At 29.6% G+C, this 16,208-nt stretch overlaps 2 protein-coding genes across 2 annotated transcripts; both read left to right on the top strand.

Moving 5' to 3' along the window:
- The first annotated feature begins 1,982 nt into the window (after nt 1-1,982).
- LOC137831761 (benzyl alcohol O-benzoyltransferase-like) lies at nt 1,983-4,575 on the top strand. The gene is made up of 2 exons (XM_068639567.1): nt 1,983-2,515; nt 3,616-4,575. The coding sequence occupies exons 1-2, from the start codon at nt 2,054-2,056 to the stop codon at nt 4,534-4,536; spliced, it is 1,383 nt and encodes a 460-aa protein (XP_068495668.1). The 5' UTR covers nt 1,983-2,053; the 3' UTR covers nt 4,537-4,575.
- Nucleotides 4,576-11,232: 6,657 nt separating this feature from the next.
- Nucleotides 11,233-12,854, top strand: LOC137831757 (benzyl alcohol O-benzoyltransferase-like). The gene is made up of 2 exons (XM_068639564.1): nt 11,233-11,705; nt 11,778-12,854. The coding sequence occupies exons 1-2, from the start codon at nt 11,259-11,261 to the stop codon at nt 12,702-12,704; spliced, it is 1,374 nt and encodes a 457-aa protein (XP_068495665.1). The 5' UTR covers nt 11,233-11,258; the 3' UTR covers nt 12,705-12,854.
- Nucleotides 12,855-16,208: the final 3,354 nt, after the last annotated feature.

The following is a 16,208-nucleotide window of genomic DNA, read 5'->3' as shown; positions in this document are numbered from 1 at the left end:
ATAAATTTAGCCTTTTTAAAACCTAAATTCACAATTACTAGCATTAAATGATGTCGTGAAAATTGATTTTTTTTTATAAAAAGCTTACATGTTAGATATTATTATGCTACTTGACATCTCACCTAGACTAACACCTCAAGTAACAACAATAATTTGTCATCACATGAAAAAAGTATTATTAAAAAAAAGGATTCTCTATGAATAAATCCTAAATTAGCCAATTTATCAGCTCACGCATTCCCTTCACGAAAGATATGAGTAACCCTAAACCTGATTTTTCCACAGTAATTAAGACAAGTATTTCATCGATTACGAAGCATCCAAGGAACATTTGTCCTGGCACTAAACGCAACACAAACCAAGGCAGAGTCACATTCCAGCCAGACATTAGTAAGACTCAACTTTTGAGCTTCCTCCAAAGTATATATAACTCCATAAAATTCAACAACCAAAACAGTCTGAACGTCAAGAAACGCAGAGAAAGCTCCAATAAACTCCCCCATACTCCTACGGAAAATACTTCCACAAGCGGCAAGATCTGGATAACCCCTAACAGCCCCATCAGTGTTAATTTTAACCCAGTCTGGTGAAGGAAACTCCCATCTAACAGGAAAAGAATGTAGAACTTTACTAGTACGAGTGCTAATACAAAAAAACTTGAGCACATTGAAATCGAACATATCATTTTTCATTGAAACTTTAGACGAATTAGCCACTAGACAAGTTAAATCTTTAATAACCAAAAATAGCCCTAGAAACCTCAATTTTATCCTGAAAACGAGCATAATTCCTCATACGCCATATCATCCAAATAGAAAAAGTTATCACAGCTAACTTAACCAATTTAACCAACAGACTACCACCACTCTTAATAAAAGAAAGAAGATCATCCTTTTTAGAAAAATCATAAGTAGAAAAAATGAGTCGAACCTAACTCCTAATACGCAAAACATTAACACATTAAAAAAATAAATGTTAAATAGATTTATTGTACTTTTTCGCAAAGCTTACACAAATTGATTTAAGAAACTCTTACAAAAAAAATATTAATTTACCATTTTTTTCTTCAATTCATGAAATTTTTTTACATTCCCAATGTTCCTGCTAGGGAGATGGGACCTAGAGAACTATTGAAGTCTTCTTCTCCTTCCTTCGGTCGGGCAGGTGACTGGGTGATGAACTGAGATTCTTCTTGTCCTCCTTCGGCACTCGGTCGCCGGGTGAACACCGGATGGTGGGGGTACCTGCGAAGGCATTCCGACGCTCAAGTCAGTAAAGCGGGTGGTCAGCTCTCAGGTAGGTGAACAGTAATAAATGACATACCTTACTCCTTGGGATGCGTGCTATTTATATTATTCTAATGGACCTACCTTGTTGGGTCCGTTTATCGAAGTGGATACCGCTTAGGGTCGCATTACCTAATTCCTAATGACAGATTAACTTCACTGACATTACTTTGAGCGTTAACAGTAATGGGGTCGACCGTCGGCCAAATCATCATGACATGGGTCGGCCGTCGGCCATATTCCAGTGGTCTTGATTATCTCGGCCAATCCTTCTGAGGTCTCGACCTATCGGCCAGGTCTTATGAGATCTCGACCAGTTTCCCTTGGTCTCGGTCAAAAGGACTCGGCCTCGCCAATACCGGTACCCAATAATATACAATTATAAGAATCCTTTTGGTATTGTTTATCTTATGTTATCATGAAAGAGAAAGATTTATTTTGCATCCAAGCGTAATATACTTTCATTTCAGATTATTGTTAGTTTGAAAAATGTTGTCATCTGAAAATTGAAAATTCCCAGTTTATTATTGTAATTAGGTTAATATAATTTTAAAATTGTTTATTTCCTCAATATTTTTTTATCAATAATCTTTTAGTTTTGAAGTCTTGAAAGTATTATTGCTCATCATGAAAACGTGTTTAGTATTTATTTAATGAGAATGATTTCCATCTATAAAGGGTTGCAGCCTAAGTCCGAGGAACTCACAGTCACTCAACCAAAATCCATTTGCTTCATTTTTCTTCTCTTCTCTTCTCTCATAATTCTCATGGCCTCATCTTTATCATCATCTTCTTCTTCTTCTCTAAAGTTTACAGTGCGAAGGTGCGAACCCCAGCTGGTGGCTCCTGCTATCCCCACTCCTCATGAACTCAAGCTACTTTCCGACATTGATGATCAAGAAGCCCTGCGTTTCCACAGTCCAGCAATACAAATTTATGGAAAGCAAGCATCAATGGCAGAGAAAGATCCAGTTGAAGTGATTCGGAAAGCACTGTCGCAAACACTTGTCTTCTATTACCCACTAGCGGGTAGGGTTAGGGAGGGACCTCACCGGAAATTAATGGTGGAATGCACTGGAGAAGGTGCCATGTTCATTGAGGCTGATGCTGACGTCACACTCCATGAATTTGGTGATTCTCTCCAACCTCCATTCCCATGCTTCCATGAACTGCTATACCATGTTCCTGGCTCACAACAAATTACCAACACTCCCCTTCTACTCGTACAGGTTCAATACACTTTATTCATATAACTAAATTTTCAGTTTTCTGATCCATTTTTTATTGATTTTATGACTTATATGAGCCCATTTTTAAAACAAAGTTTTCAGAATTAAACTAACGTGAATAGAGATTTTTTACCGCCATGAAGCTAACTTTTTTTATTAAATAAGGATTATTTTTAAATAAATTACAGATTGGATCACTCGTCATGATGTGACACAACTTTTATATCAAATCGTAATAATTTCACATGATTTTGTCCGTGTCAACTTAATGTCCTCATAACTTAGTACAACTTCAATTATTTTTTTTAAAACATTTTTTTTAATATTTTTGTTTTAAAATAAATAAATATATTATTAATTATTTAATTATAGTTGAAATTAATTAAAATTGAAAGTAATATATATTATATTTAAAAATAATTTTTTAAATATTTTTTTTATGTTTATATATTTGATTTAAAAAAGACTAATATATAATTTATGTAAATAATAATATTCGTAATGAAATTGGAAATTTCTAATAAATAAATAAAATGTTGATATTGTAAAACTTAAGGAAACAATTGTACTCATATAAGTTTCATAATAAAATTCAATCCTAACTTTTTATTATTAATTTTTTTTTCATTTTCTTCACTTATTTATTTATGCTTTCATTTATTTTATTCAACTAATTAAATTAACCAAAAAATAATACTACTTCAATATTATATTATATATTAATATTATATTTACATAAATTATATATTATATTTTTCAATCAAATATATAAATATAAAAAAATTATTTATTAAATTAATTTCAAATATTACATCTTATGACTTAATTTTAATTAATTTTTCAACAGTAATTAAATAATTAATAATATACATATTTATTTAAAAACAAAAACATTTAAAATAATTTGGTTTTGAAAAAAAATCAATTGACACGAGTTTAATATACGTATTGTCACAAAGCGATCCCTGTTTAGTAAAAAAAAATAAAAAAAATAGCACCATAGTAATCAAAATTTCATGGATTTTTGAATTGAGTTCTTCATAATTATCTCTTTGTCCATAATTGTTGATGTTGGATATGAACTGGTGATGACATGACAGGTGACACGTCTTAAGTGTGGTGGGTTCATTTTGGCCTTCTCCATTAACCACACCATGTGTGATGGAACTGGTATTTCACAGTTCATGAACACATGGGCTAAAATGGCTCGTGGTTCAACCAAACCTTCCATTCCACCTGTGTGGTGTAGGGAACTCCTGATGGCAAGACATCCACCTCGTATTACATGCAACCATCGCGAATACGAACATGTCCCAGACACCATCACATCAACCGAAAACATGGTTCAACGATCGTTCTTCTTTGGACCTTCCCAAATAGCTGCTATTCGTCTCTTGGTTCCAACCCACCTTCAACACTGCACCACGTTTGACATCATCACAGCATGCTTCTGGCGTTGTCGTACAAAAGCATTGCAGATAGAGGCAGATAAGGAGGTTCGAATGATCGTGATAGTGAATGGTCGTGCAAGATTCAATCCTCCTTTACCTGTTGGTTACTATGGAAATGCTATTGCATTCCCTGCAGCAGTTACCACTGCAGGGAAGCTTTGTGAAAATCCATTTGGGTATGCAGTGGAGTTAATAAAGAAAGTGAAAGGTGTGGTGACAGAAGAGTACATGCATTCAGTGGCAGATCTGATGGTGATTAAGGACCGATGCATGTTTACAACCGTAAGGTCTTGTCTTATTTCGGATTTGACACGTGGGAGGTTTAGAGAAGTGAATTTTGGATGGGGTGAGGCTGTGTACGGTGGAGTGGCCCAAGCTGGGATTGGAAGCTTTCTTGGAGGAACCTGTCAAATGTTGCATAAGAATGCAAAAGGAGAAGAAGGCATAGTCTTACCAATTTGGTTGCCTGCTAAAGCTATGAATAGATTTGCAAAAGAGTTGGAAAACATGTTTGGGAATCAAAACCATACTACCATAAGGAGTCCTACTTTTATCATGGCTACCTTATAGTTTGCTAATAATTTATGAAACAATAAATTTCTAGCTTAATCATGTCTTAAGTATGGTTGAAAGGCTAAGAAAAATTAGCTTGTTATGGAAATACAATACAAATTGTTTTCATCACTCATCAGTAATAACAAAAATATAATAAATGAGACTATTTAGGGATACTCCAATCTTATTACAAACAATTACAAACATTTTTATGACCAAATTTTTTAAAATTATCAATTTTAAATTTTATAATATGAAATATAAATTTACATTTTGAATTATGCAATCAATTCTAAACACAAATTTTAACTTTCAATTTCTATAATTTGAGAAATCTCTTCACTTCACATTCTAAAATTAAAGAAAAAATGTTCAATAAAAATATCAAAAAATTAAAAAAAAAAATTCAATAAAAAGTCAAAGATAATTTAAGTATTTTTTTAAAGTATGGGTGCAATACATTTTTTTAAAACATTGAATAAGAAAAAAAGTAAAAGAACTAAGATACCCAATAAAAAAAAACTTTGAGAAAAGACAACAAAGGCAATTGTTCAAACTTTCTTGCACCGTTTGTATCTTAGATTGAACTACCGCCTACGTGCTAAAAGAATCCAGCAGCATGTCCAGATGGCTACTTTTGCAACATCCCAAAAACCCCACTTTAAACATACCACTGTGCCATAAAGCACCGATCCACCGTCACCTAACTCTTTGGCCACTTTGGGTATTAATTACTCTCCCCCAGCACACCAATTCCTTTTAGCATAACGATAAAACTTCCTCGTAAACACCCCTTACGCCATACCTGCATCAAAACAGAAGCCAGTTCATGGCTAAGGCTATGGGTACACAAATGTTAGTCCCATACACCTATTTATGGGATGGTAAGTGGACACGATTAATAATAATATTTTATTTTCAAATTTAGTTTTTATTTAATGATTTTTTAAATAATAATAATAATAAATTAATTTTAAATAATAAAAATATATGACTAAAATATTAATATATAATTAATTGTGAAAATAATTGTTTTATGAGATATAAATGCTCAACTTAAATACAATCAACATCATCTAGAAATTTATTACAACTTTTAAGTTTTAGCCATGAAAATTGTGTAAGTCACATCAGAAAGTTATGATGGAAGGACCATATATGTTGATAGACTTACGAGAGTACAACAGTATTAATATTTATAACAGAAAACAATAAATAAAAAATAAAAAAATCCTTTAAAATACACGTAAAAAAAGTTATAATTTTTTCAAAATTAATAAAAGTTATGAATTTTTATATATTAAAATATTAATATTTATTTGATTGTAAGTGTACACAATTATCAAATAAACGCTAATCATTTCGATAATAATAATTTTTTTATACCCATTTTATATTTATTATTTTTACTTTTTATCTTTTTTTTTCTTTTACAAATACAAAATTTATTTTTCTAATGATCATAAAAATCAAGCCCTTCATAAAATCTAGTGTGATAGCTTCCACATGCACCACTGAATCACCAATATACAGTTATAGTCATGTTAATTTTTACATAAATCTTGGATAAATGTGGACAGAAAAAGTTTGACCAAACTCAAACACTGACTTATTCAAATTAAACACATTACAATAACCCTTTTGTTCTTCCCAAAGTGAGCAACAACATCCTCAGATCGAAAACATGGCTTCACCATCTCCCTCTCTGTCATTTACAATGCGTAAGTGTCAACCTGAGCTAGTGGCTCCTGCAATTCCCACTCCCGACGAAACTAAACTACTATCTGACATAGATGATCAAAGCTACCTTCGTTTCCATTATTCAATCATACCTTCTTTTCTAAACATGTGATTTCTTTTTCCTTTTAGTTAAAGTAATTTTTTTCATATTCCAAAAAAACGTCATTTTTAACACAATAAGAGGAAACTGGTAAGAAAAAGATTTAAACTTTCATTATGATTAGCAAAGTAAAGAAGGTGAGAAACAAAAACTTTTGAGACTAATTAGGCACGTTGCATAGTTGAAACACACTTTCTCAAAGATTAGATTCACTAGATCTGGCATTTATGAAGACACCATATAAAACAAAACACTTCGGATTTAGAACCTATTTTAATAATATATATAATAATATCATTATTTGTAATTTATATTAAAATATAAAAGCCATATAATTAAAATAATAATATTTTGAATTGTGAATATTTTATTGAAGGTGTCAAAGTATGGGCACTCTTATGCAGATCCATAAAAATTGGAAATTTATTTTTGACAAAAATATCCACTTCCCAACTTCTTATAAGAATATAATAATATTTTAAAATTAAAAAAAATATATAATTAAAATATGAATTTTGTAAGATTTAGAAAATTACTTTAGAGTAGAAGTGATATATTTTAAATGATTCCTGAATATTTTTTTATCTAAAATGAAAAGGGCATATAATAGAAATTCAGTTATCCAGGTTTCATCTTACAAAAATCACCATCTCTTTAGAAAGTTCTTTTCCTTTTCTCTCCCTTCTCTCTAAGATTATGACTTCCTCGTTCATCAGTTTGACGATCAGAGTCCACCATCAGACTCCTGACAGTGAGTACTACAAGACTGCCCGATCGGAATATCTGATAGAGTAAGTTCATTTTTGCTCTTCTCTTTGAGTCAAATTTTGAACTTGTCAGGTTGATTTTGTCCTTGCTTTGCATGTGACCCTTTTAGCTTCAGGGTTAATCTCTGTTAGCTGAGGGTCTTAGTGATATAGTTAGATTTTTTATTAGGACTCTCTGATACAGGTTAAGTTACCTTTGAGTTCTTCGTGATTTTGGAGCTCTTGGTGAATATCTACTAATTTTCAGGTAAGGGAAGCTAGCCTTAATTTCCAATAGAACACTAGGCTAGAAGATTTGAAGGTGAAATTTGATATATGGTTGTTGTTATACAATTATAATGTCGTTTGATATTGATTTAGATAAATTTTAGCTATAGCAGGGACTTTGTTATTTATGGTGCTCTCTGGTGTCATTTCGATCAACCTAAAAATATTTTCGATCAATCTAAAATTTTTGGTGCTCTCTGGTGTCATTTCGATCAACCTAAAATATTTTCGATCAACCCAAAATTTCTGGTGCTCTCTGGTGTCATTTCGATCAACCTAAAATATTTTTGATCAACCCAAAATTCATGGTGCTCTCTAGTGTCATTTAGATCAATCTAAAATATTTTCGATCGACCCAAAATTTTTTGTGCTCTCTGGTGTCATTTTGATCAACCTAAAATATTTTCGATCAACCCAAAATTCATGGTGTTCTCTGGTGTCATTTAGATCAACCTAAAATATTTTCGATCGACCCAAAATTTCTGGTGCTCTATGTTATGGATATTACTATCATTATTATTTTAGCATAGTTTATTTTGGATTACTATTGTTAAATAACTTCTTGGATATATTTGGATTGTTAGAAAGTTTAAATTATATGTTGTGATTGTATGGTGTATTGATGTGTTACATGAGATATTGAATGTGGTGAAAGTGAGATCAAACATAGTATTTTCAAGAAAGGAAATACCGTGTTGAGATTGTTGTTAGGGTATATTGATATGTTAGGCCTGTAATGAGACATCCTGTCTCTACTGATATAATGGAATCAAATAGATGAAGTTATTCAGTTGGTGAGAGTCGATGGAGGTTCATATGACTTTGTTTATGCTTTGAAATATAATTTGGTCTTTCAAGTCATATGAATTTACCCTATCATACTAGATGATGAGATATTGAGATGTTTATGCGCATGGCTGTGTGGATTCACAGTGATTAGTATGACAGGTGCAAGTATCAAGATTCTAATTTCAATATACAAGTCTTCCGGAAGTAGAGTCAAGTGTTTGAGTATGTGAGTCAATAAAGATCTGACATGAATAATGTGGATGATAGTTGTGATAGACATTTGATGAATTTGTGTAAATTATGAGAATTTCATGGATTATGTTTGTTCTTGAAAGTTAAATTTATATTAGAATTCTTAAAAATAGCTAGCTTACCCCATGCTTTGTTTTGTGTTTGTTTTCTTTAATTACACGAGAGCAGATGAAGTTGCAGGTAATAGAGCTCCTCAGTGAGCAACAGGAAGATTAGATAAATTTAAATTGAATGTTTTGCTTTGTTTTGTTTTTAAACTTTTTGATGTATATATTAAATCCCTATGAAGAGGGATATATTTTTGAAATACAAATATAAGAAAACAATATATGTTTATATGTTAATTAGATATTGCATGCATAATATATATATATATATATATATATATATATATATATATATAAAATGAGTAAAATTAGGAATCTTACAAATTTATTAGATGTTAAGTTGTTCTTTTTAGCGATTACCCATAAAAATTATGAATAATATAATAATATTTTAAAATAAAATAAATTTAATTGAATTAAAATATTAATTTATTAAGATGTTAAGGTATTATTTTTAAGTGTGCTTATCATCCAGCTTCCACTTTACATGCAAAATATTAATATTTGTAATTAAAATAAATTAAAAAAATAAAATAAAAATTTAATTAAAATACAAAATATTAAAATAATTTTTAAAATTTAAAAAAATATAAATAATTAAAATATTAATATTTATTAAAGCAAAATACAAAATGTTAAAATAATTTTTAAAATTTAAAAAAATATAAATAATTAAAATATTAATATTTATTAAAGTATAGGTTTCCGTATGGAGGGAAAAACATATTTTTTGTATTTTTAACGTTGATAGAGCACCATAGAAATGATGGACGCTATCATGATCAGTTTGCTTTTATCAAAATGAGGTGTTCAAACGTGTACCTCAAATGGACAAAATACAATATATGTATTTGTTAAATTTTTGTATTCTTTTGAATTCTGTTATTTAATTACAAATTATTGAAATTTTACCTTAAAATTTTGAACTCTCTTTTTTCAATTTTTTAGTGGAGAATGAAATTTCAATTTTAATCAAACTTAAAAGAAAAATAATAACTAATATAACCTTTATTTTAAAAATAAAAAATAATTAATTATTATATTTAAATACTAGTTTAGAAACTAAAAAAAATATTAGTATCTAAATAATTTTTATAATTAATAAAATTTATAACCTATTTCTAATTTAGTATTAAATTAATTATTATGATTTTACTTATCAACTTTAGAATTTAAATTAATTAGTAATTAAAATCAGATAGTTAATTAGATATTTATTTATAAATTAGTTTATAAATTTTATTAATAATAATATAAATAATTTTTTTAATTTTTAAAATATTATCTAATTTTATTAATGTAATTAATAATTAATTATTTTATTTTAAAATTTATTTTTATTTAATGGTTTTAAAATAATAATAATAATTAATTAATTATAAATAATAAAAAATATATGACTAAAATATTAATATATAATTAATTGTGAAAATAGTTGTTTTTGATGAGATATTAATGCTCAGCTTAAATACATCCAACATCATCTAGAAATTTATTACACTTTTAAGTTTTTGCCATGGAAATTTTGTAAATCACATCAGAAAGTGATGATGGAAGGACCATATATGTTGTTGATAGACTTAGAGTACAACAAATATTAATATTTATAATAGAAAAAAATACGATTATCAAATAAACACTAATTATTTCGATAATAATAATTTTTTATACCATTTTGAATTTTTTTTTTCAATTTTAATTAAACTTAAAAGAAAAATAATAACTAATATAACCTTTATTCTAAAAATAAAAAATAATTAATTATTATATTTAAATTCTAGTTTAGAAACTAAAAAATTATTAATATCTAAATAATTTTTATAATTAGTAAAATTTATAACCTAATTTTTAATTTGATATTTAATTAATTATTATGATTTTACTTACCAACTTTAGAATTTAAATTAATTAGTAACTAAAATCTAGATAGTTAATTAGATATTTATTTATAAATTAGTTTATAAATTTTATTAATAATAATATTTATAATTTTTTTAATTTTTAAAATAATATCTAATTTTATTAATGTAACTAATAATTAATAACTAATTATTTTATTTTAAAATTTATTTTTATTTAATAATTTTTAAAATAATAATAATAATAATAATAATTAATTAATTATAAATAATAAAAAATAAATGACTAAAATATTAATATATAATTAATTGTGAAAATAGTTGTTTTTGATGAGATATTAATGCTCAACTTAAATACATCCAACATCATCTAGAAATTTATTACACTTTAAGTTTTTGTCGTGGAAATTTTGGAAATCACATCAGAAAGTGAGGATGGAAGGACCATATATGTTGTTGATAGACTTAGAGTACAACAAATATTAATATTTATAACAGAAAAAAAATACGATTATCAAATAAACACTAATCATTTCGATAATAATAAACTTTTATACCCATTTTACATTTATTATTTTTATTTTTTATCTTTTTTTTTCTTTTACAAATACAAAATTTATTTTTCTAATGATCTTAAAAATCAAGCCCTTCATAAAATCTAGTATCATAGCTTCCACATGCACCACTGAATCGTCAATATATAGTTATTGTCATGCTATTTTTGACATAAATCTTGGATAAATATGGACAGAAAAAGTTTGACCAAATTCAAACATTGACTTATTCAAATTAAATACATTACAATAACTCTTTTTGCTCTTCCCAAAATGAGCAACAACATCCTCAGATCGAAAACATGGCTTCACCATCTCCCTCTCTGTCATTTACAATGCGTAAGTGTCAACCTGAGCTAGTGGCTCCTGCAATTCCCACTCCCGACGAAACTAAACTACTATCTGACATAGACGATCAAAGCTACCTTCGTTTCCATTATTCAATCATACAAATCTATCAAAATGAATCATCAATGGCGAATAAAGACCCAGTAATAGTGATTCGGCAGGCACTGGCACGAGCACTTGTCTTCTATTACCCATTTGCGGGTAGGCTTAGGGAGGGTCGTGGCCGCAAATTGATGGTGGATTGTGGTGGAGAGGGTGTCATGTTCGTTGAGGCTGACGCTGACGTAACACTGGAACAGTTTGGTGACAATCTTCAACCTCCATTCATATACTCTAAAGCTTTTCTATGTGATGTTCCAGACTCCGAAGATATCAAAAAATTGCCCCTTCTACTCATCCAGGTCCTACTTTCACTGTTACGCACTCTTTACAACTTCATCACCAAATATTCTCTAACGTGAAATTATAAATAGGTGACACGACTCAAGTGTGGTGGTTTCGTGGTGTCGACGGGGTGGAACCACGTGATGGCAGACGGAGCTGGTTTGTCACAGTTCATGCATGCATGGGCTGAAATGGCTCGAGGTATGAAGACTCCTTCCATTTCACCTCTCTGGCGAAGGGAGCTCCTAATGGCAAGAGATCCACCTCGCATAACATGCAACCACCGTGAATACGACCAAATCCAAGACACCCTCTCTTCTTCCGACCACCACTTGGTTCATCGATCGTTCTTCTTCGGACCTGCTCAGATGGCCGCCCTTCGTCGCTTGCTTCCCCATCACCTCCGACAGTGCACGGCTTTCGATCTCATCACAGCATGCTTATGGCGTTGTCGCACAAAAGCACTGCAAACAGACGCAGATGAGGATGTTCGCATGATGTGCATCGTGAACGCGCGTAATAGGTTCCGTCCTCCGTTACCTATTGGTTACTACGGCAACGCTTTTGCATACCCCGCCGCAACGAGCAGCGCAGGGAAGCTCTGCGCAAGCCCATTTGCTTATGCGGTGGAGTTGATTCATAATGTGAAGGGTGTGGTGACAGATGAGTATATGCATTCTGTGGCGGATCTAATGGTGCTTAAGGGACGGTGCATGCCGACAACTGTAAGGTCCTGTTTGGTATCAGACCTGACTCGTGCTAGGTTTAGGGACGTGGATTTTGGATGGGGCAAGGCCTTGTGTGGTGCTCCAGCGAAAGGTAGTACTGGACCCTTTTATGGAGGAACACACATTGTGTCGTATAAGAATTCAAAAGGAGAAGATGGCTTGGTGTTACCAGTTTGGTTGCCTGCAAAACCTATGCAGAGGTTTCTCAAAGAGATGGATGATATGCTCAGTGGCAACCACCAAAACAACCCTAAAACAACCCCTGCTTTTATCAGGTCTAACGTTTAGCTGTACTATCAAACTCTCTGTATTTTCTCTCTTTAGGCTATGTTTGGATTCATTCTAGGTGGTGGAACGGAGAAGACAATGAAAGGGAAAACACAAATTGAAAAAAAATATTTTTAGAATTTCTTTTTCAGAATATATTTTTTATTTAAATTTTCTAGAACACATTTCTGAATTTTAAATTTTGTTTTAAACGTATTTTTAGTTTTTTTTTTCTGGATTTTTTTAAATGTATTTTTTTGCATTTCAGATTTATTTTTCCAGAATACAATTTTAATTTTTTAATTATCTTATTGAAAGTCCAAACTTTTAAATCCAGATGATAATTTTGGAAGATTTAAAAGATGTGTACAAATTGATTGGTATGGTGGAGGAATAATTTGGAAAAATAGAAAAATATTCCATTGGATTGTAAAAGTAAAGAAGGAACACAATGGAAAATGAGTATCCATCCCATTACCTAATTAATCTCTTTGTCTTCCTTTGTGTTCGGATCTATATTCATGGAATATTCTAAATTACTGAATGAAAAAAATAACACTGTAATCCATCTTATACCTGTAAAAGTTAGGTTACTTGTTGATAGAATCCAAAATATTAATCCAAGATCGAATAATATCAATTCTTTTAAAATTGATTTTTCCATAACTTCTGCGACTTTTAAAATTGAAAAAAATAAATAAATGCTTTGTAACATCTAAGTATATGTTAAATATAATTAGTAACAATTATAAAATAAAAATCAATTTTTAAAGATAAAAAATAATTAATTGCTATAGTGTTATTCATAATTACTATATTAATTTTTATGATATGTTTGGTTCTATTGATAACCTGAACACTTGAGAATGATGCTTGGTTTTATTGATTTGTAGAAAGAGTCACGTAAGTTTCAATGAATTTAGTTTCACTCATTGCACAATTATATATATTTTACTTTAAATTGCACATTATTTTTAAAATATATATATTATTCAAACTATTAATAATATTTTTTTATTACTATTATAATTTTTTATATAATTATATATATATATAATACAATATACAAAATTAATATTTTAAATATTACATATAACAAAAATATTCAATTCTACTCTTAATAACAACATATAAATAAAAATAATGAAAATAATAAAATAAAATTATAATATCAAAAAACATATATAGTTATATAAAATAATAAATGTTAATAATAATAATAATTATTTTTATTTTTATAAATTTTAATATATTTAACAATTATTTTAATTAAATACAAAATTATTTTGTATTATATTTTTAATTTTCATTAAAAAATACTTACAATTATGAATATTGTATGTTAAAAAAAATTAATTAAATAAAAAATAAAAAAATATTATAATTTATTATTCAAATATATTTTAATAATAAAAGTAAGTTTATATATTTAAAATCATTTCTAAATTTTTTCTCAACTATCATATATTGCAGTTGATGTTTTGGAGGAACAGTTGATTTCACCTAGTGATGTTCAGGTTTAGCGGGTGTCTGGTGCCAGTGGTGGCGGGGTTCTCTCTTTAGTACCTCCCTACCCCCTTGTTTTATCGAGGAAGGATGGTGCAGCGACAACAACGATTATGCACTTGTGGTTGACCATCTTTGTGTTGTGCTTCCATCTTTATGTCTCATTTGTGGTAGAGAAGGAAATGCTAGGAGGAGGAAAGGGACTGTATGAGGAGAGGCAGTTTCTAGTTGAACGTTGACACAGGTTGGAAAGTGCAAGGAAGATAGCAGCAAACACAAATGAGCAGCAAGTGATCAACATAGGCAGAGTATTGGTTACATGGTGGAGTGAATTAGGCTATGAGGCTCGGACACTTCTCTTAAATGACACTCGTAGGACATTTATCGGTGAAGTGTTCAATTCAAAAAATATTTGTTGGATTTTTAAAAATTCTAGCACGGTTCTAACACAATTTTAAAAGGTATAAATATAATAATTTTCTAAAAACTCAAATTTATTGTATAAATTTTTATTATGATTATAAAAATAAATAACAAATTCTTTTGAACCAATCATGAAAAATATCTTCTTGCTCCCAAAAGAATTTAAGACATACTTTTGCACATAAATATTTATTTTCAATTTATATAATTCAAAATTATATAATATAAAGATCCGTGTCCCCGTATCCTACACATTTTAGAGATTATACGTATCTTCGTATCCGTATCCGTATCGTGTCAGTGTCCGTTCGTATCTGTGCTACATAGGAATTAGGATACGGTAATATGTTGGAGCAAGAAATTTGGTGCCACATCCTATCTCTTGATGGGGCTGGTACACCAAGCAAACAAGGAACTACACGGGCATTCTGGTTCACTAACTGGGTGTGTTCCTGTATGCCAACCATGAACCATCTTCTACTTTCTAGCTACACTCCCAAAAGCTGCTGGTACATGCTGCATAATTATGCAGGTATTTTATGCTTTATAGTTTGCTATACAATTATGCAGGTAGCATTGTTTATCAAATGTTTATCTTGTTTCTGGTTCGTAGTGAAAAAATAGGGACTGACAGATTTAGGTTGGTGGTGAGTATCTGCTATGGAGAAGATGTTGAGAGACTCTAGTTTTTGAAGGATTTTAAATCTGCAGCCCCAAGACGAAAGACCAAGTAACTGAGACGCAGGGGTAAGAAACTGAATTCAATAAGGAAGTAGGGCGGGTCTTTAAAGTTCCTTTTTTGGTGTGACAAAAGCACAAGCAGGTGGTGGGAGTGTGTGTGCAATATTATGGAACAATGAAGGAGCTAGGTATCATTCTAACATTTGCCAAGTTTCTGTCAGCAGTTTTATGTGTTAGTCTTGTACCTAAGGATTCAATTGTATTTTCTCTGCAACTCTTGCAACTCTTGGGTGTTTGTGTGGTAGATCCTACATCTTGTTTCTCTTATGTAATAACTTTTCTTGTTATATCATTTTTGGGTGTTTTATGTATATGTTGTAATAGTTGGTATAAGGGTTGAGACATCCTTCGGTTTATTTTATTTCTTGTTGATTAAGGAAAAAAAAACTAAATCCAAAAAAATATTACATACTCTTAAATCTTTACATTTTCACTCTTTCCCATATTCAAAATTATCTTGGAAGATTTTTTTTTCTCAAATAGCATTATTTTTGCTTTTATTTTTCCATCCAACACATTTTTGTTTTTATTCCTTATCTAGTACTGTTTCTGACTTTTTTCCCCCCTTAAATAACACTATTTTCACTTTTAAATATTTGTAAAATTATAGTGAATTTAAATATTTATAAAATTAAAATAGAAGAAAAATTAAAAAAATAAAAAAATAAAAAATAAATATATAAAAATTTATGAATAAAATATCAATATAATGAAAATAAAATAAAATATTTTATAGATATTTGATGTAAGTAAATATTATGAGTAAAATAAATATAAACCCTAAACCATAAATCCTAAACTCTAAACCATAACCTTTAATCCTAAAAAAATTATAAAAATCATAATATAATCATA

Source organism: Phaseolus vulgaris, chromosome 6 (genome assembly GCF_000499845.2).
Source record: "Phaseolus vulgaris cultivar G19833 chromosome 6, P. vulgaris v2.0, whole genome shotgun sequence".
NCBI classification, from domain to species: Eukaryota; Viridiplantae; Streptophyta; class Magnoliopsida; order Fabales; family Fabaceae; genus Phaseolus; species Phaseolus vulgaris.
The sequence above is the reverse complement of the archived record's forward strand: the minus strand, read 5'-3'. Positions and strand labels throughout refer to the sequence as shown.

Coding starts and splice junctions, on each gene's coding strand:
- LOC137831757 (XM_068639564.1), top strand. CDS start 11,259: ATGGCTTCACCATCTCCCTCTCTGTCATTTACAATGCGTAAGTGTCAA. Junction 11,706..11,777: donor TGCCCCTTCTACTCATCCAG/GTCCTACTTTCA, acceptor AATTATAAATAG/GTGACACGACTCAAGTGTGG.
- LOC137831761 (XM_068639567.1), top strand. CDS start 2,054: ATGGCCTCATCTTTATCATCATCTTCTTCTTCTTCTCTAAAGTTTACA. Junction 2,516..3,615: donor CTCCCCTTCTACTCGTACAG/GTTCAATACACT, acceptor ATGACATGACAG/GTGACACGTCTTAAGTGTGG.